The 27,890-nt window shown below is 29.9% G+C and overlaps 1 protein-coding gene and 1 pseudogene across 6 annotated transcripts in view; one reads left to right on the top strand and one right to left on the bottom strand.

The window, feature by feature from the left end:
• The window catches only part of LOC143253081 (uncharacterized), a 146,761-nt pseudogene extending 132,682 nt beyond the window's left edge, over positions 1–14,079 (top strand). Inside the window, exons 12-19 of the transcript XR_013029362.1 lie at positions 3,077–3,131; positions 3,587–3,683; positions 4,310–4,390; positions 7,510–7,702; positions 8,216–8,309; positions 8,707–8,870; positions 10,442–10,688; positions 11,286–14,079. The product of XR_013029362.1 is annotated as an uncharacterized LOC143253081 (transcript). The remainder of the gene's footprint in view (positions 1–3,076; positions 3,132–3,586; positions 3,684–4,309; positions 4,391–7,509; positions 7,703–8,215; positions 8,310–8,706; positions 8,871–10,441; positions 10,689–11,285) is intronic.
• Positions 11,289–27,890, bottom strand: part of LOC143253080 (putative receptor-type tyrosine-protein phosphatase mosPTP-1) — a 235,250-nt gene continuing 218,648 nt past the window's right edge. The window contains exons 20-25 of one of the 5 annotated variants that reach the window (XM_076506296.1): positions 27,361–27,531; positions 26,445–26,573; positions 25,370–25,641; positions 21,402–21,537; positions 15,589–15,678; positions 11,289–11,423 (exon numbers count right to left, since the gene is read on the bottom strand). In XM_076506296.1, coding sequence (XP_076362411.1) covers positions 11,409–11,423; positions 15,589–15,678; positions 21,402–21,537; positions 25,370–25,641; positions 26,445–26,573; positions 27,361–27,531 — 813 coding nt within the window. In that variant the 3' untranslated portion in view covers positions 11,289–11,408. Of the gene's footprint in view, positions 11,424–14,703; positions 19,436–19,494; positions 20,884–21,401; positions 21,538–25,369; positions 25,642–26,444; positions 26,574–27,360; positions 27,532–27,890 lie in introns of those variants that run through there. The other 4 variants (XM_076506298.1, XM_076506293.1, XM_076506294.1 and 1 more) reach the window with 4 other exon arrangements.

Genomic DNA, 27,890 nt, shown 5'->3' with positions numbered 1-27,890 from the left:
ACCGTACTTGTTACTTCATTACAACAAATGTTTATTACTTTCTGCCAACACAGTAATATTTGGTTATTCATTTTGAATTATGAATTTTACATTACCACTTTGGAGGTTAAATGTTCTGTCAGCACATTTACACAGGTTTCTGTCTATGGGGAATTTCTTGGCTTTACTTCAGCAGGAGATTGATTTGTCCACTGAACAGCCCTTCTTTGGGCCTTGCTCTAGTTTGGGGGCCAGTAAATTTTGAAATACAATCATTGTGCTTTTATGATTTTTGAATTATTTTATTGTTAATATTATTATCTGTAGGTATTTCAATTCCATAGCATACATTTTATTAGATTGGTAAATACTCAGTCAAGTTCAGGTTAGCAATTAGTCTTGTATATTTTCTCTTACACTGTTTGTTATGCAGATCTCCACTGTAGGACCATGTTAACATACAGAATATGATTTACATGACCAAAAAAAAATGTACACTGCTGAGATTGGGTGTTCCACATAATCAGTTGTAGGTTTATCCTTACAATATGTTTGTTTCATTAGTTTCTCCATCCTAGACCATGGATTACATCGGTAAAGCAGATAGGGATAGCTACCTGTTCCTGCCATGCTTTGTATTGAATAAATTTGTATCGTTTGCTTTTCAAAATAGGATTTCTTGATCACCCATTATATACTGTCTTGGGTGTTGTTGTTCCTCCAGACTCTCTACCATTGCTTGTCCTTTTCTTTTAGTGGAGTCTGAGAGTCCTTACCACTTTTCAGTTCCAAACAAATGTGGTGGTGTATGGTGGAGGGATCCTCCTGAATGTGTTAGTGAATTACAAATAATACATATAGATACATAAATGATCATAAAACCATTCATTTGAGAGAAGGGCAGTGGTGTTCTGCTGGGGCAGATGACAAGGCATTCTTCACCATGTAACAATAGAATTGCATTGCACTCGCTCAGTTGGGATCCTCCATGTTATCCCAACGTGGCTGGTTCTTAGTGGCTAGATTTAGAGCTGAACTGCATTAAAGATGACTCTATTCCCTCACTCATTCATACTATTGTTACTCCATTTCTGTTGTGGGTCACAATGGAGGAAGTTGCAGATTACTACAGTTCTTCCTTTTCCACTGTTTTTTGATGATCTTATCGCTCTACTCTTGGGGTAGTTCCTATCATTTTAAATTTGTGTGAAATGGTTTAAGTTACACAGATATCTTTTCAATACTGAATGTTGGGTTCTCTGATCAATCAATCAGTTTCTCACATTGTACTTGTGCTCTGCTCATGAATCGAGGGAATGAAATTCCCTGCAATTTCATCAGCTTGAGGTGATGATGGTTTAATCCTTTTCCCTACCCCAACATGGATATCAATACCCCATGACCTGGGTTTTTGATTGTTATCAACTTGCTTGGCAGTGTTATCCTCTTTCTCACCCCCACATTGATGTTGGTAGCCTATAGTCAGATTTTGGATTATAGTTTACTTAACAATGGTATGATCTTCATCCTGCTTTCCTGTGGATGCCAGTTCCTGGCAGTATGGGTTTTGGTTATAGTTAACTTGTCATATATGGTCTGTCATGCCCCAGCATCTCTACACCTATGGGCATATTCTTTTAATCTTACCTGCTTTTATGTTTTCTCTGACTGAGTTTCATAAATATCATATTTAGATGCAAATCCTGTCACAGTTCTCTCCCACTTGGATGTGCTCCTCCATCTTTCCACAATAGGCATAGAGTATACCTGGTAAAATAGTGGTGTGGTCTTCCATGTATTATCTTTTACTTTGAGGATATAATGTTTAGGGGTGTCCTTTGGATGCTTCTTTCTTTCCCCTTGAACTGGTCCTTCCACCTTTTCAGTGTGGGATTTTAGCTCTTTATGTCAGAGGAGGTAATGTACTGTATCAGAAGTTATAATTTTCCTATACTGAAAATGTGTTTATATGTATTTATCTCCTCTCACACTTCCCACCCTTCCTCTATGCTGAAAAATGATACTTCCATTTTTTGCCAAATATGAAGTGATAGCTTCATAGAATTAATAGAGGAAGTCACATGCATCAAGAGTGTGTGTCTGTGTTATACTCTTATTGGTGGAGGATGTTGCATGATGATTTGTATGTGAGAAACATTTGTAATGGTTGATTCAGAAAAGGGTGGAAGCTGCAAGGCTTATGGCATGCAAAAACGTTTATGCATATAGAAGGCAGCAATGAACAAGAACACTAGTTGTGTAAGAGATTAATGGCAAATACATTTTCAGCACAGGAAAATCATAATGTCTGTAGGATCTGTACTTTTACACTTTGATAGGTTTTCTTTCTGGAGGATCTGCACTTTATCAGCATGGATTAGTTTACCCTGTGTGTAGAATTTATAATTCTTGTACATAACAAGAAAACGTTGTGTGATTTTGTTCCTCTTCAACTTGATAGAGTAATTTTTAAAGATTGTATTTCTTCAACACAGTTCAGTTCTTTACTTGAACTTAATTTTTGAAATATTTGTTATAACATACAAGGATGGATACTGATAAAACATACTTTTAAAACAACTTCTTTGAATGTATGAGGGAATTCAGAAAGAAATAGCTTATTATTTCTTATCCATTTATGTTTCCAAACATCAAATATATACTAATTATTTGGAGAATATGCATAACTAGATGTTACTTGTTAAGTTAATCATACTAATGTTAAGTACAATGCATTTTCTCCAAGACTTACTTTTAGGAATCATGTATGTAACTGTTTTAAAGAAGTGTTGATTATGCAGATGATCTTCATTGAGATAGATGCTTACAGAGCTATATGTATTTAGACTTTGTAGCATGTTGTTAAAAAAAACCCAACAAAAACGTGAATCATAATTGTGTTGCATTCTACTCGTTATAGAAAGATATACAGTGATGAAGCTTGCTGCTGATGGACTTTTTAACTAGGCCTTTCATCAGCAATAGTTTAAGTGTTTATTGTGTGAAAAATAAAATATTTCTTTTCTAAATATCATATATTTTCTAGTAAAAAAATTAAAGGCAAAATATTTAACATTTTGTGGTTTATCATTTATAGCCACATTGCCTCAAGTTTTCTTCCCAACCATCTGTGCAACAGACAAATACCATAGGTAAGAAATCTTAATTTTGACTGTTCAGTACTTTGAGGTGCTTTTTTACTTGTATAATATTGTAATATTTACTTATTCTACAAATAGCCTAGTGAAATTTTATAATACTAATTATTGTTTGAAGAAATGTTTTATATAATTTATTGTAATGTAAGTTTAATTACAGGCTTTTAGCTTTTGTGATTTTAGAAATGCAATTGATGTATGATGTTCTCTATTTTATGTATTAAAAGAAATAAGCCATTTTTTACTTCAAATTTATTTTAACAAACATTTCTAAAGAATTAATGGCTGTGGAACATTAAACATGTATTTATAAATAACAATTACCTGGGCTGTTTCAAAATATAGTTAACCAATAACTGGTATTCTACTTTTTAATGAAAATAATTAATACTTCAAAATTATGAAAGTTTGTGTGGGAATGTTTAATTTATTGTGTAAATTTATTATAGTGAGAATCAGGTGTTTGGAATAGAGGCTCTGAAACCTAACATACGCTGCTCATCTAATTTATCATTTCCCATTTCACAATCTGCAAAAATTACCAAGGTATACTTGTCTCTCTTCTTATTTTATGTAAGTTAAAAATTTGATAGACTTGTGATTAGTGTTAACTATACACCATCATAACATATTCTGCAATAAATGTAAACTGTAATATTATCTTATTGTAATATTTTATTTTTAATATAAGACACTAACTTTTATCTTTATTTTTTATAGATGTATAAGTTATTGATTGTAAAATAAATGTACATAAAAGTTAATTTATTAGTCTTAAAATTTCTATCCATTTGGTTTTTGAGTTGTTATATGCCAGTAGCTTTTAAATGTATATAAACTTTTATATGCATACACATACATACATGTTCATGTAATACAATAGGATATCTGTGGATATGGTGAAATTTGTTTTGTTGAATAAATTGTGTCACTTAACATTGCAGTAGCTCTAATAATAATAATATTAATTAAAAACAACAACAAAATAAATATTGTTTGAAATTCCTGTTTAACCACTATTTTCATGTGTAGGAAATCTTAGCATAAAATTAAGTAAAACTGAACCTTGTTATATAAATCTATACTACTGAAAAAAGTGTGGTTATTTTTCTAATGAATATTTACAAAACATCAAATAAAAGATTTAATTCATACTTTAAGCTTTATTACAGCATACCATGGACGTAGAAAAACTTTTGGGGCTTTTCAAGAAGGTCTTTCAAGAGTTAAATGTAGATCCAAGAAAGTATAAGGTAGTAAACATTTGAGGTACTATTTTATATCTTAATACATATTGCAACCAAAGAGGAAGTTTCTGTAATTATTCGTAATATTTCCATTATTGTAAAATTTAAAATATACTCTTCAAAAAAAGAAACGCAAAAGGCAAAATATGAGACAAATTGTTAACAAGTTTATTCCAGGTAGTTCTGTATGACATGTGTGAAACTTTGCACATTCACTGCTGAGCATCCAAAGTCTGCTAAAGGCGAAGTCCAAGCTCACTAGGTGAAGTTTAACGTCACTCAACATCAATAACAAGTATGCCCTCCGTGAGCATCAATAACTGCTTGGCATCTCCTGCCCATGGAAGCAATGAGATGACGAATCACATCCTGCAGAATGGCTGTCCACTCAGCCTGCAAAGCTGCTGCAAGCTGAGGTAGAGTCTGCGGTTGAGGTTGTCACCGTCGCAGACATCGGTCCAACTCATCCCCAAGATGTTCGATGGGGTTTAAATCTGGTGATCTGGAGGGCCAGGGAAGAACGTTGATGTTGTGGTGTCTTAAGAAGACAGTGGTAAGTCAGGCTGTGTGAGGACGGGCGTTGTCATGTTGAAAAACGTAGTTGACGTTCACCATGATGGGTTGCACATGGGGCCTAAGAATCTCGTAGACGGTTGCGTATGGTCTGATCGGAAATCCTACGCAGCCCTGGTATGGTTGAGGCTGTAGACGTCACAGTGGTGGTCCTATCCAGAAGATGATGTAATCAGATGTTGCGATCTTGTGCAGGCGTGGTCACACGAGGTCTGCCAGATTGTGGACGGTCACGAGTTGATCAATGTTGTTGGTGACGATTCCATAGCCTTGTGATGGTGCTTGGGTGGACATTCACAGCTCTGGCAACATCTGATCGAGATTTGCCTGCTTCCAATCGACCAATGGCATTGTTGTGTTGTGCTTCAGTCAGTCTTGGCGTAACTGTATTGTGTGTCAGTGGCTTAACACTGAGCTATGGAAACTGAGAACCCATCACTTTTATAGGGATTTTGCACATGTTGCACTTGCAGAACATGCAGATCTCTCAAACAAATTTATTGGACACGCATGCATTTTGGCGAAAAATCCGATGTTTTCCTCCATTTTCAAAGTGCACAACTTTTATTGTCAATTTGGTCTGACAATCAGTGCCTTAACATGTGTAACATCACATATTCTGAGCTTGTAACATTATTACATATATTTCTCTTTAAAATAACAAAAATATCCCTTTTGCGTTTCTTGTGTTGAAGAGTATATTAATATTTAATGTTAACTCATATATCTACAAAATTAACATTTCAAATGAATGTTTTTTTGTGTAATAATTGTATGAATTTCAATAATGAAAGAATGAATAATTATGTAATTTTAACAAAACTAATTAATGCTGTTTTATTCTGTTAGGTCAGTAGTGTTAAAAATGACGGTACTAAATTGCTAAAAAATAGAATTTTGAACCCTGTGAGTTCAACATAGATTGCTCATTCTGTAGCTTTTGTGTTTAACAAAATCTGTTATTTTATGGTAGTTTGTTTCATAAAGTATTGGTTTGTTCAAAGTAGCTCTAATTATATTAATCAAAATTTGCAATATGAACAGTAGCATAGTAAATAGTACATCATCAGCCTAAAAAAAACTGTATGCTATTCACTGAAATTATTTTTGAGCCTGTTTTAAAACTATTTCATTGTTTGAATGCCATGTACTTACTCAGTTGACCCATTTCAACCATAAAGGATTTGTTAATATTACTTCCAGTAATGAGTACCTTTCTTTAAATTGCCATTGATAGTAGTCTAGCTAAAATTTTTTCCAACAGAAAAGTTTCTTGTCACTCCTATAAGAAAGGGAGAATTTACTTTTTACAGTTTGTTGGGGAAAAGTTTTTTTTTTTTTTATATATGTGTATTAAAATTTATCAGCAAATTTTGGGACAGTGCATTTTATTACTGCTATGAAGCAGTTTGAAGCAATAACTGATATTTAGTAGAACAGAAACAAGTTTAAATTCATTTTCAACAATTTTTAGGAGAAAAACAATTTAGGTTTAAAAAATATTTTTTTTTCTGTTGATTTGGCCTTAAATATTTTCTTTGACTATTTAAAAACACATTGTGGTAAAAATATTAGTTCTATTTGAACAGATTTTAAGTCAACTATGGCTTTACATTTCATTTTGGAGGATCTTAAAACCCTTCACTAACTTTAATGGAATCCTCATTACTTGAGGCCTGAATTGACCATGTGGTTAAAGTGCTTGACTAGTAATCTGAGGGTCATGGGTTCAAATCCCTGTCACACCAAACATGCTTGCCCTTTCAGCCATAGAGGCATTATAATGTGATGGTCCGTCCCACTATTTGTTGGTAAAAGAGTAGCCCAAGAGTTGGCAGTGGGTGGTGATGACTGCCTTCCCTCTAGTCTTACACTGTTAAATTAGAGACAGCTAAAACAGATAGCACACTTGTAGCTTTGTGCAAAATTCAAAAACAAAACAAAATGAACTCCCTACGCAACTATGCATGTTAATTTTATAATTAATATATATTGAAAGAGTGTTGTAATTTTCTATCTGCCACAAGTATGTTACTTTCAAATAGACATTTGACAATAGCAAAAAACTACATTACATAATTGTAAAATGACAATATCAACAATGAAAGTTTTATAATTCATCTTTAGGGAATTTATTAGCTCTTTTTAAAAAGTGAACCAGTAATACAAATTGGGAAAAGTAGGTTAATTTGCTTCTTTTATATAAACATTTCCAAAATAAAAAGTAAGTTTCAAATATATTGTACTTAATTAATAAAAAAAGGTTTGTCGTAAAGCTCAAAGTGGTACTGTTGAACAAATAGTATTTAGATCAGACTAGTTTTGATGTTATTCACATGCTATTTTATCATTATAAAGAACTGTTTGTGTTGAGTAATATACTTTGACTTTTCTGATAAATAGTTAATTTTGTGGATCTTGGTTTATAAAGTTCTTATACAACATTCATAGAGTGACTTATATTGCATCCCTTATAACTTAAACCATTTGTTTTCAATCCATTTTATAATAATTATATAAAAATATAAAATTATGGTCCCTTTTTTTTTCAGGTTCAAGTTTGTGTACCTCGCAGCTTTAGTGTTCAAACTCAAGGTGCCATTCTCAAGACACTTTTTGAAGAATTTGGTGTATGTGGAGTCAACTTAACTCATCAGGCAATCTTATCTTTATATGCCTACAATAGTACATCAGGAATTGTTGTAGACATTGGAGATCGAATGGACATTGTTCCCATTACTTATGGTAACAAAGATATTTTTGACATTTTATAATTGAGCAAAAAGCTTATCTGTTGTATTTGTCCCATAACTTTATATTTAAACTAGTACTGACATCTCTTGTACAGTGTTGTATACAAGAACAAAAAACACAAGTGATATAATGGATGTTATTTAGAAAAAACTTGACAAGACATTTCTAAAAGTATTAGTTAAATTATAACATGAAGACATAGATTAAAACATATTTTCACAAATTTTAGACTGAAAAAATGTACATCCTGACAGAAGATTTTAGTAATTTGAGATGAGAATTACTCTTCACCAGTATTTTTTATTTCAATATAATATTAGATTTATGATTTCTTCTTCAAATATATATATATATGTAGAAAAATTGTAGGCTATTTTAAAATGTTAAGATTTGTTTCTAGGTTATACACACATAATTTACTGTGGTACTTTACTATATTAATAATAAAGTTAAAAAAAGTAATAAATGTGTTTAGAAGTTTAATGTTCTTGTAACTTTTACTAGGATATATTATCGAAAGTGGTGTTAGTAGGTTACCTTATGGTGGGCAACGTATGCTTCATCACCTCAGACATGCACTGACACAGAAACATGTTAGGTGAGTTTTTAAAAATAAATTTTATTTCCTATTTCTCTTATTATTTAGATTGTTTGTTTTCATTTATTTATTTATTTTTTTTATTGACATAAACATGTTACACAAGTGCACTGTTTTATAAACACATTTATTAACTTTCTACAAATTCCTGAGCTTATATGAATCTTTTCCTTCTTTGATTGTTACCTTTTTTTTAACCATTGAAACATAATATTGTTTATCATTTTTATTAGTTGAACAGCTAGACTATTTAATGTTCAGTGTTTACCTTAATGTTTTTATTTTAAACTAAATATCAGTATTTAAGTGTATAAATTTAAAAGCTAGTTTGTAAACACAATTTATGTAATGGCCATAATCAGTCAGATTGCATATACTTTTTATATTGACATTTCAGCCTGATCAGTGACATTGAAGCCTATGTTATACGATATGTTCAAGAAAAACCTGTTTTGTGTCTCGTGATTACAAGAAAGATTTGGAGAATTTTAGAGAAAACCTAGAAAGTATTGAGAAAAACCTGACTGTAAAACAATTCTTCCAGACAGAATGCCCATGGGAGTAAGTATTTTAACATAGTTGCAATAATTGTTGTAATTACATATTTTTTTGCATAAAAGTCTAAATGTGTTACATGAAAAAAAAAAAAAAAACATTTTTCAAACTCGATTTGCATATTTTCATAAATAGAAAAAAAAAACTGTTGGGTGATCATGCCAGTAAAGTAGCTTAATCCTTCTGCAATGAGTAATGATTCAGAGGTCATCTCATCATGTTTGCTTGCTTGCATTCAAAATATTATTGAACTACTATTTTATAAATTTGTCAGTAAATTTGGAATAAAATTGTAGATTAATTCAAACTTTAATATTATATATGAGTTAATTTCTTAACTTAAAAGTAAATAGAAAAGAACACATTTAAATATAGATTTTAGTGAGTTGTAGTATGTTGAATGTAGCACTGTTTAAAATTAAGTGTTTGTGATGTCAAAATACTAAGTCTATAATTTTGTACAAATTATCAATATTGGCAAGCTCGAATATAAAGTAAAAACCTTGTATCTTTTTATTTTGTTGAGATATAAATTAGAGTTCTATGGTATCAATGTAGTTATTTATAATTTTTTTGATTATTCAATTGTATGTATAAAACCTAAACAAAAAATTTGTCTGATATCATCTGCATGCAAAATTTGAAAAAGACTTAGCAATCTGTGTCTGGCAACAACCAAGTACAAAGGTCGTAGAGGGAAGAGATAATTGTTTGTTTTACTTCGTGATTTATTGTTCTATATTTTAAGAAAAAATAAGTTTAATTTATTTCTAAATAGTAATAATCTATATACATATATATAGTGTATAATAATTTAAATGTGACTATATATTATAAAATACTAGTCCACTAAAACATAGTCAAGACAGGGAAAACTAAATATCAGTTTTATATTATTGGATACGTGACCTGTGTGCCTGTGCGCTTTGTCAGTGCAGGCTATGTAATGACAGGTAGGCATGACTGGAAGGTCAGCATAATAAAATATATGTATGTTCATATATAGTGTTATGAGACTTAAGCTACTTTAATTAAACATTTGTATTTTCATGTTATAATGTGTAGTTATTCTAGCATGGCAAAAGCATAATTTATATGTATTTTCTATTTTTCTCATAATGATTACAAGTTTGGTTAAGTGATGGATCCCACAGTTAGAATATTGAAATTAACATAAAATATAAAATCTTACTGAAAACAAACGTTTGAAATGTATTTAAGAGGTTTTAGAGATTATGCAAATAATATTTGAGATTTTTGAGACAGAATATTTTGTGAATCATAATATGAAATCATTTTGCACTTAAACTATTAATGAAACACTGTTTCATAAACAAATATTTAGTGAATATATTTTATTAAATCTGATTTTTTGTGTACAAAAGCTTGTAATCTTTACTAAAAGTCTAAAAGGGTTAATTTGAAATGCAAACAACTGGTTTCAATTTTTCATTTTATATCTTATGACATGGTGACCTTTGTACACCATAGTATTTTTTGTTATTCCAAATGCTATTTTGCATGAAATAAGTAAAAAGAAAATATACAAATTAATTTCATTCAATTTTACTTTTTAGAAGTATCTCTATAGATATAGGGAGATTTCAGACACCAGAGGGCCTATTTTCCCCAGAATTGTGGGGTTTGGATTACCCAGGAGTCCATAAATTAGTATACCGTGCCTTTCAAGAATGTAGCATGGACATTCGCCGAGAGATGGTTCAAAGTATCTACCTTAGTGGTGGAGTGACATTATTACCAGGATTTGCAGAGAGGCTTGAAATGGAGATAGACAAGCTGACTCCTCCAACAATTATTCCCAAGGTTTGAATTGTTAAGATTATGTGAGAGCCAACTTGAAGAGATAAATTATTTTTGTTACTAAACCTGTAAATATTTCTGGCTTGTTGTTGTTGTGAATGTCAGAGTGTACAGTAAGATATGTTGTCCAGTTTTTTTATTCCATCGATATTACAATTTAATATCTCTTTCTGCCTGTTACAGAAATAACTTTTTTTTAATATACATAAGAATAGCAAATTAGTAAAAAAAAATAAAAATAAACGAGTAAATGTGTATTGTTTGTCTGATGAGATGCATTTTTCAATAGTATTACACTTATCAAAATCTAATAACTTCAACAGCCTTAAAAGTTTAGAGTCCTTCAGCAGATTTATCTTCTAGTACTAATAAAATATTTAGTAAGAAACTAGTATAAAATAAATTCAAAGGTGTGTAAGTAAGAAACACTGGTAATGTGTATTGTTATGGAATGAGATTGATATTATTTCATTACAATGATTTTGCCTTGTCAAAGCTAACATAACTTCTCTGTTTAGATTTTTTGTGCAATATATCTGATCAAGAAATAACAGAATTTGAAAATGTAGTATATGTTATTGTTTTAATTTCAATATGAAGGTACATGCCTCTCCTCATCGTTACCACATGGCTTACCTTGGTGCTTGTCAGATGGCTGCCTCAGATGGATTTGATGAAGCATGTGCTAGTAAGGAGGAGTGGTTCAAAAAAGGTTCTGAGTGTTTAAAACGGTGGCATCTGTAAAAATATAAGATTCTATTTGGAATTAAGAAGTAAATAATGAGGACACTTATGACTATTGGGTATGAATGGATATATTTTTAAGAGAGTGTTTAACATTAGACAAAGATATTGGGGAAGATATTATTTTGTAAGAAAATAATTACTGTTTAAAAGCCATACCAAAATATTTAAGAGATATTATTTTATTTTTGTATTCCTGAAGGAAACAGAGTATTGGGTCCATTTATTTTTTTTAGACAATTCTAGTGCCAATATTTCTTCCATAATATTTTAGAATTCCTGCCACAAAGAAATTGAATGAAATATGCTTGTATATAAAAAAAATGACCATACCTGTCTTATATATATATTTATACTGGGAATGAGGGACAGGGTGTATCTTAAAAAAAAAAAAAGAAAGAAAAGGAGAGAAAATCTTCAGATGTGATATTTTGTTTAGACCAGTTACAAGAAGGTGGTCTAAGAAAATGTAAGGCCTTTGTATATAGTTCCAATTTCAAAAGGTTGATATTTTGATTTATTTTATTAGCATGCTCTAAATTGATTTATTAAAGAAAAATGTGGATTTTGTAAAGCAACCCAGGATAATAAAAGTTGTGTCAAGATTAAGAAGTTTGTTAGTACATTATAATGTAATATAAACTAGATTATTACTACATTGGAAGTACAAACTGTAACTTATTGTTTAGCAGGATTATGTAACCTGTCTGGAAGAAGGTCACTTAATGAAGCATATCAGCATGCTTTGAGAAAATATTGTCATACCTAACATGCACATTAAAGTGTGATCTGCTCATGTACATACTGTCTAGAAGTTAACTGTTTGCAGGTTTTTGTATTTATTAATGATCATTCCATTATATAACTTTAGACGAAATTACAAACTTGGTTATCAGCTTTGTTGGATGGTTGTAAAAATGTTTGGTTTAATCTTGTACTTGATAGTAATACTAATACACCAATAATATATCTTTAAAACTTATTAATTGGGTTTTGTTCATTGCTGTTTAGCAGTTTATTATGTCTTAAGGGAAAGAATTCTTTATCCGAGTGGAGAATACTTTATATTTTTAATTTAGATTTGATGCTGTGAAAGATACAAATGTTACTTATTGTTTTGAATTATCATAAATATCGTGTAATGTATTTACAAAGATTGCAAATATTCTTTATCCATATGCAGCTAGGTTGTAATTGTAAGGTATGTTCATGCTTATCTGGGTGCCTTGTTTTTCTGGCAATCCTGATATATTTTGTTATAAAGCAAGTTCAATATAACAGTGGTTTATTTTGTGTATTAAGTAATTTAAAGGTGACTTTCAAATTGTTTTGAAAAAGTAATATTGTGTCAGGAGATGAGTAGATGTTACAGCTTTTTCTCCAAATTAATTAGAAGCTAATTCCTTGATTAGTTACTTTATTTGTCTGTGTACTATGAAAAATCAAACCTAATCATTCCAATTCAAGTAGCATTATCCTGATATTAATGTTGCATTCCTTCCTGCTTTGCAAGTACAGTGTGTTTAAGCTGTTTTATACTGATATTATTTTAATAACTGTAATCATTTGAATGTAGTTGATTTACCCAATGAAGAGTACATTTGTCAAGAAAGGTTAAGCAACACAGAATACAATATGATAAATAATTGCAGTTTCTTTTTGCATAATAGTTTTGAATTTGGTATGGTAAACTAAACTCCCCACAGTTAGAAAAAAAATTTAAAACTTGTTTTTTGATTAATTTAGAGAAGCCTGGACTTCTAATGTGAAGTCATTTGGCATAATTAGTTTTGCAGATTAAGTAACAAATTCTAACTTGTTATTAGTTAACAGGATTGTGTGACCTGTATGGAAAGAAGGCTGTTTATTGAAGTGTATCATAACTAAGGGAGTGCAGAACTAGTTTTTGCAGGAGTTTACATTCCATAAAAGTTAGATTTTCAAAACCATCAATTGAAAATAATGAAAGAGCTATTAAATAAGGTCTTGGGTATGGTATAAATAATAAAAACAATGCAGTGATAAATAATGTGATGTTTCATGGTCAATGATGCCACTCTGTATGAACTTTTATTTGAAGTCTTTTGCTGACCAAATTTAACTGAATTCCATCATTCATTTCCAACAAAAGTAAAATGCACATATTCAGATGTTTCAAAGTAGTAATAATTAAGGGAAACAGATTTATTGAAATATGCTAAAGTGTTTTTGTGGAAGAATTTTGGATTAATTTTAATTTATAAAAGAGAATTGGTTGAAGAAAATTAACAATTGTTCTGTCCTTTAATATCAAGTCTTAATTTGTATGCACTTTGTGTTTTTGTTAATATTTCCAATGTGATTCTCTTGAATTATGGAAGTTTGGTTAAAGAAGCTTTGGCTATCTTTTAATCTGAAGAATTTCCAAAAATCCAGTCTTTACTGAAGTTCACAGAAGACAAAGTTTCGTGGGATAGTGAAAAGAAGTTGCATTCACTGTTTATTATTCAGGAATTGATTTCTAAGTAATATATACTTTTAATATGTGTTTGTGTTCACAAGATTTGGGATACATATTTCACATTAATTTATATTCTATACACAAACATTGTAGTAACATTTTCTTTGAGATGATATAAGTGTAATAAAAACAATAAACAAGTTTGCTTCATGTTGACTATTATTTTTAATATCATTCAAAAGTTAAATAATATAACAGGAGTGATGTCAATGTGGTGTAAGAAGGTGAAGAGAAAGGCCTGTTGTTCCAATTTTAATTTCAAGGGTACTTTTGTTGTTTAATGATCACAAGTAAAAAAAATATTGCTGCTTTAAATAGGCTCTAGTCATGTTTTAAAATAGTTGCTTTTAAATATACAAAGTTTTACACTGAATAGCTTCACTAAATGTACAAATATACAAGTTTTTTCTTAAAGGTGTATGTCAGGAAAGGGAGGGGGTTTATCTACTATTTCTTAGTCTATACCATAATAGTCTCCAGATTATTATAAAAATACTTTTTCAGAACTAGTAAATAATGTATAGTTTATTACACAGAATAAGCATTACCCAGAAGTACACATGAATTGGTGCAAGTGTGTGACAACGAATTATTTTCAGTTTTAGTAACCTTGATATACCTTATGTTTTATGTATTTTGTATTGTTTACTGACAAAATTTAATGTTATATAATTAACCCTGATCAGAATCCCTACCTAAATGACAAGAGTAAAACTATTAAGGAGAGTGCAAGAGACTTGTAATCCATTTTACATATTAAGAAAGTACCCAGTGTTTCAAGCAATAATTTTTCTTTATTAAAAGATCAATATCACAACACTAACAACTATATGCTCTTACAAAGTTACGTAATATGACAGTTCTGGAGTTAAAGTATACAAGCATGCACAACAATATATTCACATTTGAAATATAAATGGCCCTGTTAATAATTTTAAGAAACTAGTATGACAAGCATTTGTGACAAAATTCATATTACCTGCAGAATTTTAAAATTGAGTTCATACGGCTGTTTATAATAGAAAGTTGAATTGCATGTTTCTTTTGTTTCCAATTTAACCTTTTGAAATAACTGTTCTCTGCTTGAATTTCTTTATATATATATATCCTGTAAAATTGAAAATGTTCTGGTAAAAACAAACTACAGCCATCTAATGAAAATATACAATTTCCAAAATATTTAAAAATTCACTAGCCAAGAAAAGTATTTAAGTAAAAATAAAGTAAATAATGTCTATAACCTAATCTAGGTCAGATTTAATAAACTGGGGTTCATCATTTAGCTTGCAACATTTAGTAACTTTTCATTGGTTGAGTTGTAAAAGTATTAAATTTCAACATATGCAATAACAAAACAATCGGTCATTTGGCAAAGGAACTCAGTATTATGTTTTTTTAATAATAATGCCAAAGATACAACAACAGACGTATAAGACTCATACTTTAAAATTCATGATAAACATAAATACTCTGAAATTTTTAAGTTTATGTTATCACAATAATATTAAGTTCTAGGTTAGTTTCAGATTTTAAAAACTTCCTGCACTACTTGAACCTCTATACATGTAATTTAATGGAATGAAAGAACTTTAATTTTGGGTGGAATTGTTTTTATTAATATTTTCTTAAAGTACAAAAAAAAAGGTACCTATTTTTTACCTTGTTGAAGCAAATCCATTTCTGTACACATTTAATCTGCATTTGAAATAAATACTCTTGGTTAAGATAAAGAACGCTCAGTGATTCAACCTGTTTGGACAGATAAGTTGCATTTTGAAGAGTAAGATAACTTGGAATAAAAAAAAAAAATTTGTTGAAGCCACTGTTATTTTTAAACAGATTAGTGACTATTGCTAGATATTTTGATTTGATTGAGCATGACAAGTAATCTCAAAATAAAATCATTTAGTAAGTAATATATAATGCTTTATCGAAAAACTCGACCATACAGAATTGAACATTTTTCACATAAAACTATCTTACGCTAAGATTTGTACAACTATACACTGCTCATTTTAAAAGAAAGACAATCTTCAATTAGCAAGCACCAAAAACAAATACTATATTCTTGAGGTATCTGAACTCATTGCATTTTTGTAATGAAATGAATTAGTAAAGCATATTTTCTGAAGCTCCATCCCTTTCTTCTCGCATTTTAATGAGGCTTTTTTTACCTCATTGAATTCTGTGATAATATTCAAATTCTTATTTTGCTTGAAACATCAAATTTCATTTATACAGAATTGATGTTGCAGTGTTTATATTTGTGTCACTGAGTTTCTCACTTTAAGCATGATTACTTGAATTATCAATTAGTAGGCACTTTTCATTAAAATTAGAAAAAAAAGGAAAAACAAAGGTTAAGGGGGCTGCATAGATTGTATGAAAATAATTTTGAATATGAAATCAATACATTACATGAAAACTATAACCAATATAAGTCATGGTGGAACATTGTATAATGGGATTATATTTTGATAACAGTTTCAAAAGTAGTATTATGTCACCAAAAATTGATTGCTTTTATAACAGTTCTTTCGAGTGCAAGATATTTTACACTAAGGTCTTGGATATGGGTTGATGTTGGGGATTTATTCCTTATACTAAAAGGCATCAAGAGAAATATATATATATATATGAATCCAGTTGGGGTGGCAGGACCATTCAAAAATAAACCTACCACTTTTACACCAGCTATGTGGAATAATGTTACAGATAACAATCTAAACACACTACAGTCAGTGGCAAAAGCCACTCATATGCATCAAGCTACAATACACAAAAGAATACACAAAAAAGCCTCTCGAAGGCCAAATAGGCTATGGGTTCACAAAGTTTATTCTTATTTTTAGTCATACCTTTCATTTAACTGTCTGTAGAATGAAGCAGGTTTTCATGCTATTCTATAAGAAAACATAATGACCAAATTGATAGATGTAATGCATAAGGATTTGTGTGTGATTAAATTGCTGAAATGGACACTGGAAACTACTGTTTTCTTGCATTAAGATAGATTATTGAAAACCAGCCATGAAATACAAATATTCTTTTACTTGCAATTTTATGTTTCCAGAAAGTATTTTTCATTCTATTTTGAAAAAAGAATATAATGTAAGTACACTCTCCAACCCTTAACTTGTACAAATACATTATGAAAAACCTGACTATATTCTTTAGTATTTGCCAGTTTCAAACAGCTGTGTGAGAGAAAGCTGGATCTTAGGCATGATTTTTTTTTCCAAATACACTTGCCATTAACATAAAGAAAAATGCAGTATCTAAGATTGAAGTGATCACTCACCATTGTATGCTGTTTCGAATATTTGATACCTTTTAGCACCAAGATTTACAATGTATAGTAAATCTAAAACTTACAATTTAATACAACATTTAAATAATATTTTGTTTGATAATGTTAAGGAGTCCATATATTTTCAAAAATTGTGAATGTACATTACCATGACTTTCAGAAAATTATGACTTAATATGCTTTTAACTCAGAACTAAACAAGTAGTAATAAAAGAAAAAGGCAATTCAACAACTTTGATATTCATTCATAATTGGCCTGCATGACACTCCTACAGATCTTCAAATCTGATTCATTCCTGTCTAGTTTATTTTAAGCTAAGTTATAACATTTAATATAAAATGGAATTTAAAGATATCACAATAAAAGATAACTAAGTGAAAGGAATGTTTCACTTTTGTGTAAAGTTGTATTAGCTATGTTTCTACATACACATCAAATTAAAAGGTAATTATGCAAACATCCAGAACTAAGTAAAAATACAATACATGAAGTAATTAGGAGGTACCATATGGATGAATACTGAATTAAGGATGTTACAGAAATACATAAATTACAGATGGACTGCAAAAATGCTTCAATACATTAGGAATACAGTATATAAGTATTTGGAAAAGTTAGAAGAACAATAAATAAATACTCAAATTATTAAAGGCAGACAAAAAGAAGAATTAATTAGAAGTAAATTACACAAATATTAGAATATATTAATGCTACATTATAGGAGTACCTCAATTAATCTGAGGTGCATTGTAGAAATACATGAAGTATTTAAGAGTACAACACAAATACTTAAAAATGATTAGTGATACAGTATAGAAATGTTGGAAGTGAGTATGGTAGCATTAAAGGAATTATTTCAGTGATTGAAGGTTCAATACACAAATAACTAAATTGATCCTTGGTAAAAAGAAATATATATATCAGATTGGGTACAACAGATATATTTAAACTAATTAGGAACACGCTAGAGACATACTGGAATGATGTATATATATATATATATATATATATATATATAGGGATAACAGGGTTTTTTGGTCCAAGATTAGTGTAAATAAGTTAAATAGCAGAAAAAAAGTTACACCAGTATTACAAAATGTTATGTACAGATGAGATGAGACACTATCTCTATTTCCCATGTGAGCTGAATGGAAATCACAATGCACAGTACAAATATGCACAAATCTACAGCTAGACCTAACTTTATAGCAATGCATTTAAATGAAATTTGTTATGACTATAATTTCAACCATCAATTTGTATCTAACATTACATTCTCTGTACAGACTTTCAAGTATACCACAACATATGAGGAGAAGTCAATATTAAAACTCACATTAACTTATAGTAACTTTGGGTGTGGCAGGATACACATTACTTTAATATAATTGTAGCAGCTCAGTTTTCTGTACAAATAACTAAATGAGAAATGACAAGTGTTCTGGCATGTACACAAATTTTTAATCAGAGATCACATCACTGCTATATCTGCTGATCAGTTAATTTAGTTCAAGTGTACACTGAACACCACTGTCTTGTACAAACATCTCATGATAATTACAAAGCACTGCCATTTCAAAAAACCATATCCATAATTCTGTAGACTGTTAGATATTTTTTATTCACACAATAAAATATCAGTAGTTCACTGTCATTTTACGCTTAGAATCTTAATATACTACTACACGAATACTTGTCTTTATTGTTCCAAATTGTTATTGAGTGCATTTTTAAACTTACATGTTTGTGGTATTTCCACTATACTTAACAGATGTTTAGTAGTACCATATTCACACTTACACATTAGTAGCACTTCAGTTACACTTAGAAGTTGGAGTTACTTTGTTATGTACACAAGTAGCTGACTCAATTTTCACATTCAAGTACAGATAATAGTTTTTTTTTGTCAGTTTTCCCACAGAGCAAAGATACAGTAATGACTTTACGTACAGTTACTGGTACTTTCTTCACAACATCTCTACACCACAGAAAAGATGACAGTATCTTTTACTTAAGAACTATCAGGCTGGGCTGTCACTTTTTTGGGAATTGGTATCTAACTTCACCACATGTCCATTACTGGTGAGATGCCCATTGGTCGGGATCAGTGCGTTGGCCAAACAGGGATCAGTTTCAGTCTGAGTGTTATTCTCAGTCTTGCTTTCCAAAGCACGGTAAAGAAAAAGATAATCATCCTAATAATAACCAAGTAAAAATATTAGCTTAAAAAAAATAATTATCAGTCTGAATTTTTTTGCATTTAAATATTTCCTCTAGAAAGAAAATCAGATTAAAAAAAAAGTACATTAGATTCTTCACATAGCAAACTTAAATTGTTATAAAAACTAATTGATCATTTCCTTTAGTTGATAACTCTATGTCAATTCTTGTGAGAAAATACAAAACATTAACTATAATGTTGGTTTGAAACTCTACTAATGAATTCATAAACCAAATAATTCTAGAAGACTTCCTAAAGTATTGCATTCTAACTGTCCTACTGAACTTGGACACCAAACAATTCTAGAAAATCTACAATACTGGTTTGTAAATGTCCCATGGAACTCATAAACAATGCTAGAAGACCAACAGAGTCAGCTTGCAACTGTACCACTGTACTAAATTTTACATTTATTGATAGTATTCTAGTTCTAAATCTATCAAGTCATATTAAAGATCCCTCACATGCAACCAGTTGATTACAGAATTTTACTATAAATATTTCCCTCACAAGATGCCATGATGTGGCTAAGAGAAATTGTATTGAACCTTAATACCATCATATTTAATTGGCAATATTTGTAAGAAATTTTGGGGAATTGCCACAGGTAATAAAACTGGTCCTTTGTATGCCAGCCTGTTTGTTGGTTATACTGAACATCAAGTATTTTCACAATGTCATAATGAAGTCATTAATTTGTATGATAGATACACTGACAACATTGTAGTACATTTATGGTGAGAGAATAAAGCTTGTCTGTTATATCAGTTTCCTTTTATTTGTTTTGCTTGCCACTGAATTTCAACTAACAAATTTCTTCACATGTCTTTTATTCTTTGGTTTGGTTATAAGTCCTGACAATTCCCTCCACCATACTTTTCATTCCTTAATTAGTTTTTATTTTTATGGCGTTTTTGTTTCACCTCCATACCAGAAGAAATGACAGATTTCTTCACACTGTTATCAAATCTTACTCACACATAAATAAAGGTCTTGAAAAAAAGCAGCACTACACCTCTGACTCAAAACTTTTTGAATGACATCACATGCAAAACAAAAACACTTCCTTACCACTCTACTGTGTGTGTCTACTAGTAACTATAATTATAATGTACAACTTACATATTTGCAAAATAATTGATCCACTAAAGACATTTTTACTGAAAGACTTGTAGTTGCATTTAAAGACAACCATCATTTACAACAGTTGCTTGTTCACTCCAGTCTTTACAAGTGTATTTATTAGCACTAATGTTAATGAACCAGTCTCTTGATATTTCTGAGACAACAAACATGATCTTTTACACCTCAAACTAGTATTTTAAAAGTTTGTTTCAGTTGAACATTCATCACATGAATCTAATCAACAGTACCTTAATTATATCCCAGGAGCAAATTTTTCATCAGGATTAAACTAGTCCTCTAATTTTTGTAATAAAAAAATTAGTATATTATTCCTCTTATTACAAATTTCTTGTACATTTTCATTCACTCACATTTATTATATTTTCTTTTCTTAAATACATATAATTTATCAGTGCTTTACTCTATTGTTTATTCTGCTTAGACAACACTTTCGTTACAAAATTAATGTGCATGTGATGCAATTTATTCTGGCATTGTTGTTCAAGTTTGTTTCTCAGTTAGGGCACAAACTGATCCTAGGAATTACATTAAGGGCTTTAGCATGAAAAGTTGTCATTATTTCAAAATAAATTTATAATATGTTCATCTGCTGTGTTTATTTTTGATAAATAATATTTGCTATAAAACAATTAGGTACGCAATTAAATGTCTGAACATTCTGAGTTATGCAAACTTATCATTCTACTTATAAACTACTAAGCTCATGATGAGAGATTATGAGGAGTGGATTTTGAATTTTAAACTTGAACAGGTCTTTCTTGATACTTCTTAAAACAAATTTCTACAAGTCCTACCTGAGTCTTCCAAACACCAGGCCTACATGTATGATAGAGTTTGGCATACATATACACATCAACAGAGTGCTCATGTTTAAACTGCTTGAAGAGTGTTGACAGACAACAGAATGTTCCAGCTTCTGTGCCTCCAAATCTAACAAATGAAACAAATTTACAGAAAATGTACATAAAACACTATTTCAAAAAGATCATTTAAAATTTTCAATCATGTAACACAAACATATAAACACTAAAGTACACTTTTCAACCACATGCACATTAATCTGTGGAAAAAATTTTGTGTGTGAAGATCGATTAAATAATCAAATAGAAACAGGTAACACTTAGGTTATAATATACATAGAATAAATGTTCATAACAAAAGAGGAACAAGAATCTAGAAAAGAAAAAAATAATTAATATTAGAACCCTTTATGACAAAGATCCAAATAAAAATCAACATTATTACTGTTAAATGTGTCCATATATTTTCTAAACAAAAAAATACTCATAAAACAATTTTCAGAGTTTTTACATTCCTAAAATGAGAAACACAAAACATATTCTTTAAACCAGCTGTCATAATGATTTCTTGTATGTTATACATACCAATTTAATGTTGATTTAAGATTCTCAGTTTGTCTAACATAAATTTCATTATAGAATAAACACCAAAACACAAATATGCAACCAATAGTAAAACCACTATTAATAAAATCAATTTAACTGCAATTTTATTTTTCCACATTCCTCTTAATTTGCCAATGGAAGACTCGAAATTAGAAGTATGTTAAAATAGCACTTCAGATCTCCCTTTTGTCTCCAACAACTCACTGTTTAATAAGTTGTTTCTTCAATATTAAAACACATCTGCTGGGCTGGATGTTTGGAGAATATGTTATGAAATGCAATTTATATGACACTAAGCAGTATAATACTTTAAAGGACTTACAGTTTGAAAACAAAAACCAAGCAGATATTGGAAAACCAGTACACCTATAAATGTTATAAAAACATGTTAACTGCAGATGTTTATGTTATAATTATTAAAGTATTATACTGCATTTATAAATGTTTCATATAATATTTTTTTCTTTCACTGTCCAGCTAAACTAATAAGCTCTGGTAGTGAATGAAAAGACAGAATGGACAAGTTAAGAAGAATGTGGAAAAAAAAAAGATCATTTCAGTTTTTATAACAATTTAAAAGCCAAATGGTCTTTCTATATTTCACCAGTTTTTAATGGTTTAAGCCATAAAAATCACTGTTCCTTCTTTACACCTTTTATTATTACAAGTTACAAAAGGAAATATGAATAAATTATAAATTTATATTATGTACCACAGAAATGGGTGGAAAAACTCACAACCAATCAAGTATTTGCACACAACTAGAGTAGCTATAATAATGATTACTACAATATATTGCATTCACTAGTATACTTACTAAACAGAAAATTTACTTGATTTAATGAGTTTTAGTTTACTTGATGAGCATAATAAAAAAAGCTACAGAAATTTTTTTTCAATAGCTTCCAAACAAACATAAATTAACACACAAATACTTTCACAATTCAAAACAACCACTTAAAGAAATTACACAAAACAAAAACTCTTAAACATGTGATAGTGTATTTCTCTGTATGCTCTGTACGTGTAAAGATGACAGAAAATATTGTCTACAGATACAATAATTTATCAATTAGTTATGTTGTTTAATCTAAAATGTTGTACATACATTAAAATAAATATATTACTTTATGACATCTTCATACACATTTTTTATACAAGTTAATAGACTTTTTCACTCTAAAAACATCAACAATAACATACAAAGTTAGTTGAATAATTTTTTGACCATTGAAAAGAGTCGTTTTTCAAAACATGCCAAAATCAATACACAACATTGGACAACCAATACTGATGTACAAAAAAAAAAGTCAAAACTTACTAACTAAAGCAATTATATTAAGCATTTTTCAATAATTTGATCCATGAATGTTTCAAATTATCTTTATTATTATTATAAATCCACACTTTGAGAAACTGTTTATCAAAACAGGGAAAACCAAAGATATTTTAATTTCAACTAGACCTTTACTAACAGTACTGAAAAAATGTCACCTTCGTTGTTTTTAACTTATAACTGGCCTGGCATGGCCAAGTGGGTTAAGGCATTCAATTCATAATCTGAGGGTCGTGGGCTCGAATTCCCATTGCACTAAACATGCTCACCTTTTCAACCATGGGGGCATTATAACATGACTGTCAATCCTACTATTTGTTGGTAAAAGAGTAGCCCAAGAGTGGGTGGTGGGTGACTTCCCTCTAGCCTTACACTGCTAAATTAGGAATGGCTAGTGCAGATAGCCCTCATGTAGATTTGCGTGAAATTCCAAAAAAAAACAAACTTATAACTTCAGTAACAAAATTAATGAACAAACTACAAATTGTTGTGAATAGTTAAGTTGGGTTAAAATCCAATGATTTCAAAGCTTAGATTTTGATTCCTAGTAATATGACTAATTAAAAATAAAAATGGTTAAAGATTAAGTTTTGTAATTCAAATTAGGTAATTAAAAGTATAGAATAACTACAAAGTCTACAACTGAATTCATATTTCATGTTTTTAAACAGGGTGTCTGTTTTCAATTTTTAAGCAAGCACTTGTACAACCATAGCACTTGCATCAACAATATAGAAACATCTTTCTTGGAAGCACTCCAGCTCCTAAACAATGAAAAATCTATATGTAACAAGTTGTAAGATGTTATAAGAGCTGCAGATGTCTTAAGCAATATCAAATTTCATAAACAAATATCTATAAAGTTTAGAGCACACAGACAGACATACTGTTACCATGGTAACATTTAATTTAGAAATGTTGTATGTATTTGTTTCAATTTGTTGTATGTATTTAAATATAATTATTCATTAGTCAAGGTTATAACTAGATTACTGTAAACACCAGCTATGTTGAGTTCACTTAAAGTGAAGAAGAAAAGTGTTTACAGTAATTAACAGGTCAATGATATAACACTTACATCTAATATTTCTTATTACTACAATGCGGTTATTTTTTAAAAATAAATTTCTGAGAAACCAGAGAGATTTGGAACCCCCTAAATCTTACACAATATCAAATAATACAGTTAATTTCTGAAAAAGTAGATTGTGGGGTGAGGTTGGGATTTTACCCCCTTGGACTTTTCTTCTAAATCCACACATGCATATTTAACATCAAATAATATAGTTATTACTTTCTAAAAAGAAAAAAAAAGTTAAATGTTTTAAAATATTTTTGAGTTAAAAACAGTTTCAACAAGAGCTTTACTTACCTATTGATACTTAGGTGTGCACTCAAAATTTGAAAGATGGTCTATAGTTATAATAAGGTTAAGAAACTTAAAACCACAGTGAGGTTTGAATATGTTAATATTTTGATTTGACTTTGTTTTGGAGTTCTTTAAAGTGATTTTTATTCTTAGATTCTAGTTCTTCCTCCTCTTTCATTTCTTTTTATAAAAACTTAGTTCTATATATTTTTTATCGACATAATATAATTGTTTCTGTGTTATTATTTTACCTTTATTAATAAGGTATTTAAAGGCTGATAAGCACTTTTAAGTTTGTGAAAGTACTTCCTTTTGAATTTAAATAATTTAAGACGAAATGTCTCTACATAATGTTATGTATGATTAAATGGACTTTAAATATACTTTTGGTATGGTTTACACCATCCACCTGAAATGTGAATGAATAGAAACATATTAACAAAGTTTTCTCACTATTTTGACATTTGAAATTAGTTTTTTTTTTCTCATATTTTTGCAAAATAAAATATGTTTCATACATTAAGCATTTTTACACATAATGAAAGTTATACCAACATAATTCTCAAACAACTTTATTTCATCCAGTGGCAATCCAAGAAACCTTTACATGTGCATTTAAAAAAATATACACATGTAATTGAATATACTCACCTATCAATGACCACCATTGGCCCATTCTGGTATTCTAAATGCCAGTCCTGAACTACATTGATCAGATCAAACACACTACTGAGTGGAGAGCAGGACTCTGGCCAACCAGCACATTGTATAATCCGACACATCACTTCATATTCATCTTCAACAGCCTGAAGAATAAAGTCTCTTGTGATGAAATTTTCCTGAGAACACTCCTCAGTTAGCTTCACAATAAAGGTACTATAATCATGTTCTTCATCCTTTCCTGGCCAGAAAGATGGATATTCCTGGAAAAAAGTAGTTTTCAATAACTTGTAAAAAAACAACAACAAAAAAAACAACCTACTATAAAAACATTTTCACAAGTAAACCATTCAGGACATATACTATAATCATAAAAACTAAGTTATATAGTTGAAACTATGATTTGTTTATAATATTAAGGTTTATTTTCCCACAAAATAAAATAACTCAAAATCAAGGAAAACATTCTGTTGCAAATAACATACTGTATTTAAACACCATTAATTCTGTTATTACAAAAAAATGGTAAATTAAGATCAATATCTTCATTTCATAAAATAAATCTTATAACCATTCTCCTTTTATATATTATTAGGAATTATCCATAATTATTAAAAAAAGAGAGAGTGAGAGATTTTTAAAAGTATATTCTGTTTGGTGGATTGCTAAAATGTGCAACTGACAGCAAAAGTGAAAACATGAAAATCATCCCATGTTTTTATAGAACATATCACTCATTACAAGAACAAACAGATTAATTATTAGTTCTTCATATGACAATCATTAACCATAGTGCAGCAACTCCTTTAATGTTTCCTGTTGTTGTTTGCAACAGTTATTTGTGAAGTTATATTTTTTTAAGATATGGGACCTGTAACTTCCATGGCTTTGATAAACAAGCATTTGAAACTTATCTTCTAACAGGGAACTTTCAAATACAACTCTTACAGTGATTAAGGTATGAACAAAAACACAGCGTAAAATGTTCTAAAGAAAACAGTGAAACAACTTACATGATTATTATATATTTTTTAACAAAATTTTCTCATATCAAACATATCTGTACCTTTTCATCCACTGTTGATAAAAGAACAATTGTTTGGGAGTTGTGGTCCCATACCATCTGCCAAAAGTCTGCAATACTATCATAAGTTGGATGCTGTGTAATAATAAACTCCCGCAGCTTGTTGAAGCCCTATGAGTAAAGTTCAAGAAATTCATAGTTTATAAATATGCTTTTAATGAAATACAGCTGTTTTACTTCATGTGGAAGATGATAACTATTTATAAGTCCTATAAAACATTTTCTGAACTCTGTATATAACACAGTTTCTAAGCTGTTTGTGTGTGTCTATATATACACATATAAGTACAAATGCCTTCTTCTCCTCTGTTGGTCTGTTCTTTGTGCATTGTCACATTTTAAATATAGAAACTCCAAACAGATACAACTTTGTGTGGGAAGTAACAGACTATGTGACCACAGCCTCAAAGGCCATATTAAGGCCACAAACAGAAGCCAAAATGGCCAATATAGCAATTTTTGGCAAACATGACAACCAACTGGTCACATATTAAAAAGGCTGGATTTTTTGATAACGTGTGATCAAGACAGCTATTATTTACATTTCCTCTCTCTGTGAGGACTTTACCTAATAGTTCTATTCATGATCAATTATGGATTAAAACAATTTAAAATCCTCATTTGCTTCTCTACTCAATCTCTTCTTTACTCCTGACAGAAAGAAAATAGTATTGTGTACAAAGAAACTTTACAGTATATCAATAAATTAACATGTAAATAAAGAACTAAATCAGTTAAAGCCATTTTCATTTGGGCAACATCGGGTACTCTGCTCTAAAAGTTTACATAACACAAAAACATATTTACTTTGAAATTTCTAACTTGATCAAGTTTTTCTGTAAGACTCTTTAAATGAAATGCAATACAGCATGACACTAAATTAATCACTAGCTCTTACTGGAAGGAAAGTAGCATTTATATAATCTGAGCCATCTGTTCCTGGTTTTGGTGTGATGTGTACTCTGTACGACTCCATGGGTAACAAATCTAGAGATCGGTTCTTCAACTTATTGCAAGACTTCATGGCAGAAGTCAGATTAAAGTCTTTGGGTTTGTATGCTGTCACCAGCTGCAACAAAAAAAATATCTTACCAGTATCATTTTTAAGCTTTCAAATCTAAAATCTTTGCCTAAGGTCATGGTTATTATTTATATAGATTACAAAATTGAACTGACATGACAAGAATAAAAAACATCTCAATAAGGTTAAAAAGATCTGTTGAAATAATTTTCTTACAGTTGTTACTTTGGATTATTAACTCTTTCAGCACAGGTTCAGTCCCTGAAACCAAATCTGTAACCATTTTGTACTTGTTATAGTTTTCATGTTGTTACTTTTAAATTAATTTAGTGTACTTTCATAAAATTTGGCAGATTATCAGTAAGCATTACAAGGCTTTCATATGCAAAATATCAGATTTTCAAATT

This window comes from Tachypleus tridentatus, chromosome 6, assembly GCF_004210375.1.
Source record: "Tachypleus tridentatus isolate NWPU-2018 chromosome 6, ASM421037v1, whole genome shotgun sequence".
Lineage (NCBI taxonomy): Eukaryota > Metazoa > Arthropoda > Merostomata > Xiphosura > Limulidae > Tachypleus > Tachypleus tridentatus.
This window is presented reverse-complemented; position numbering and strand designations above follow the sequence as displayed.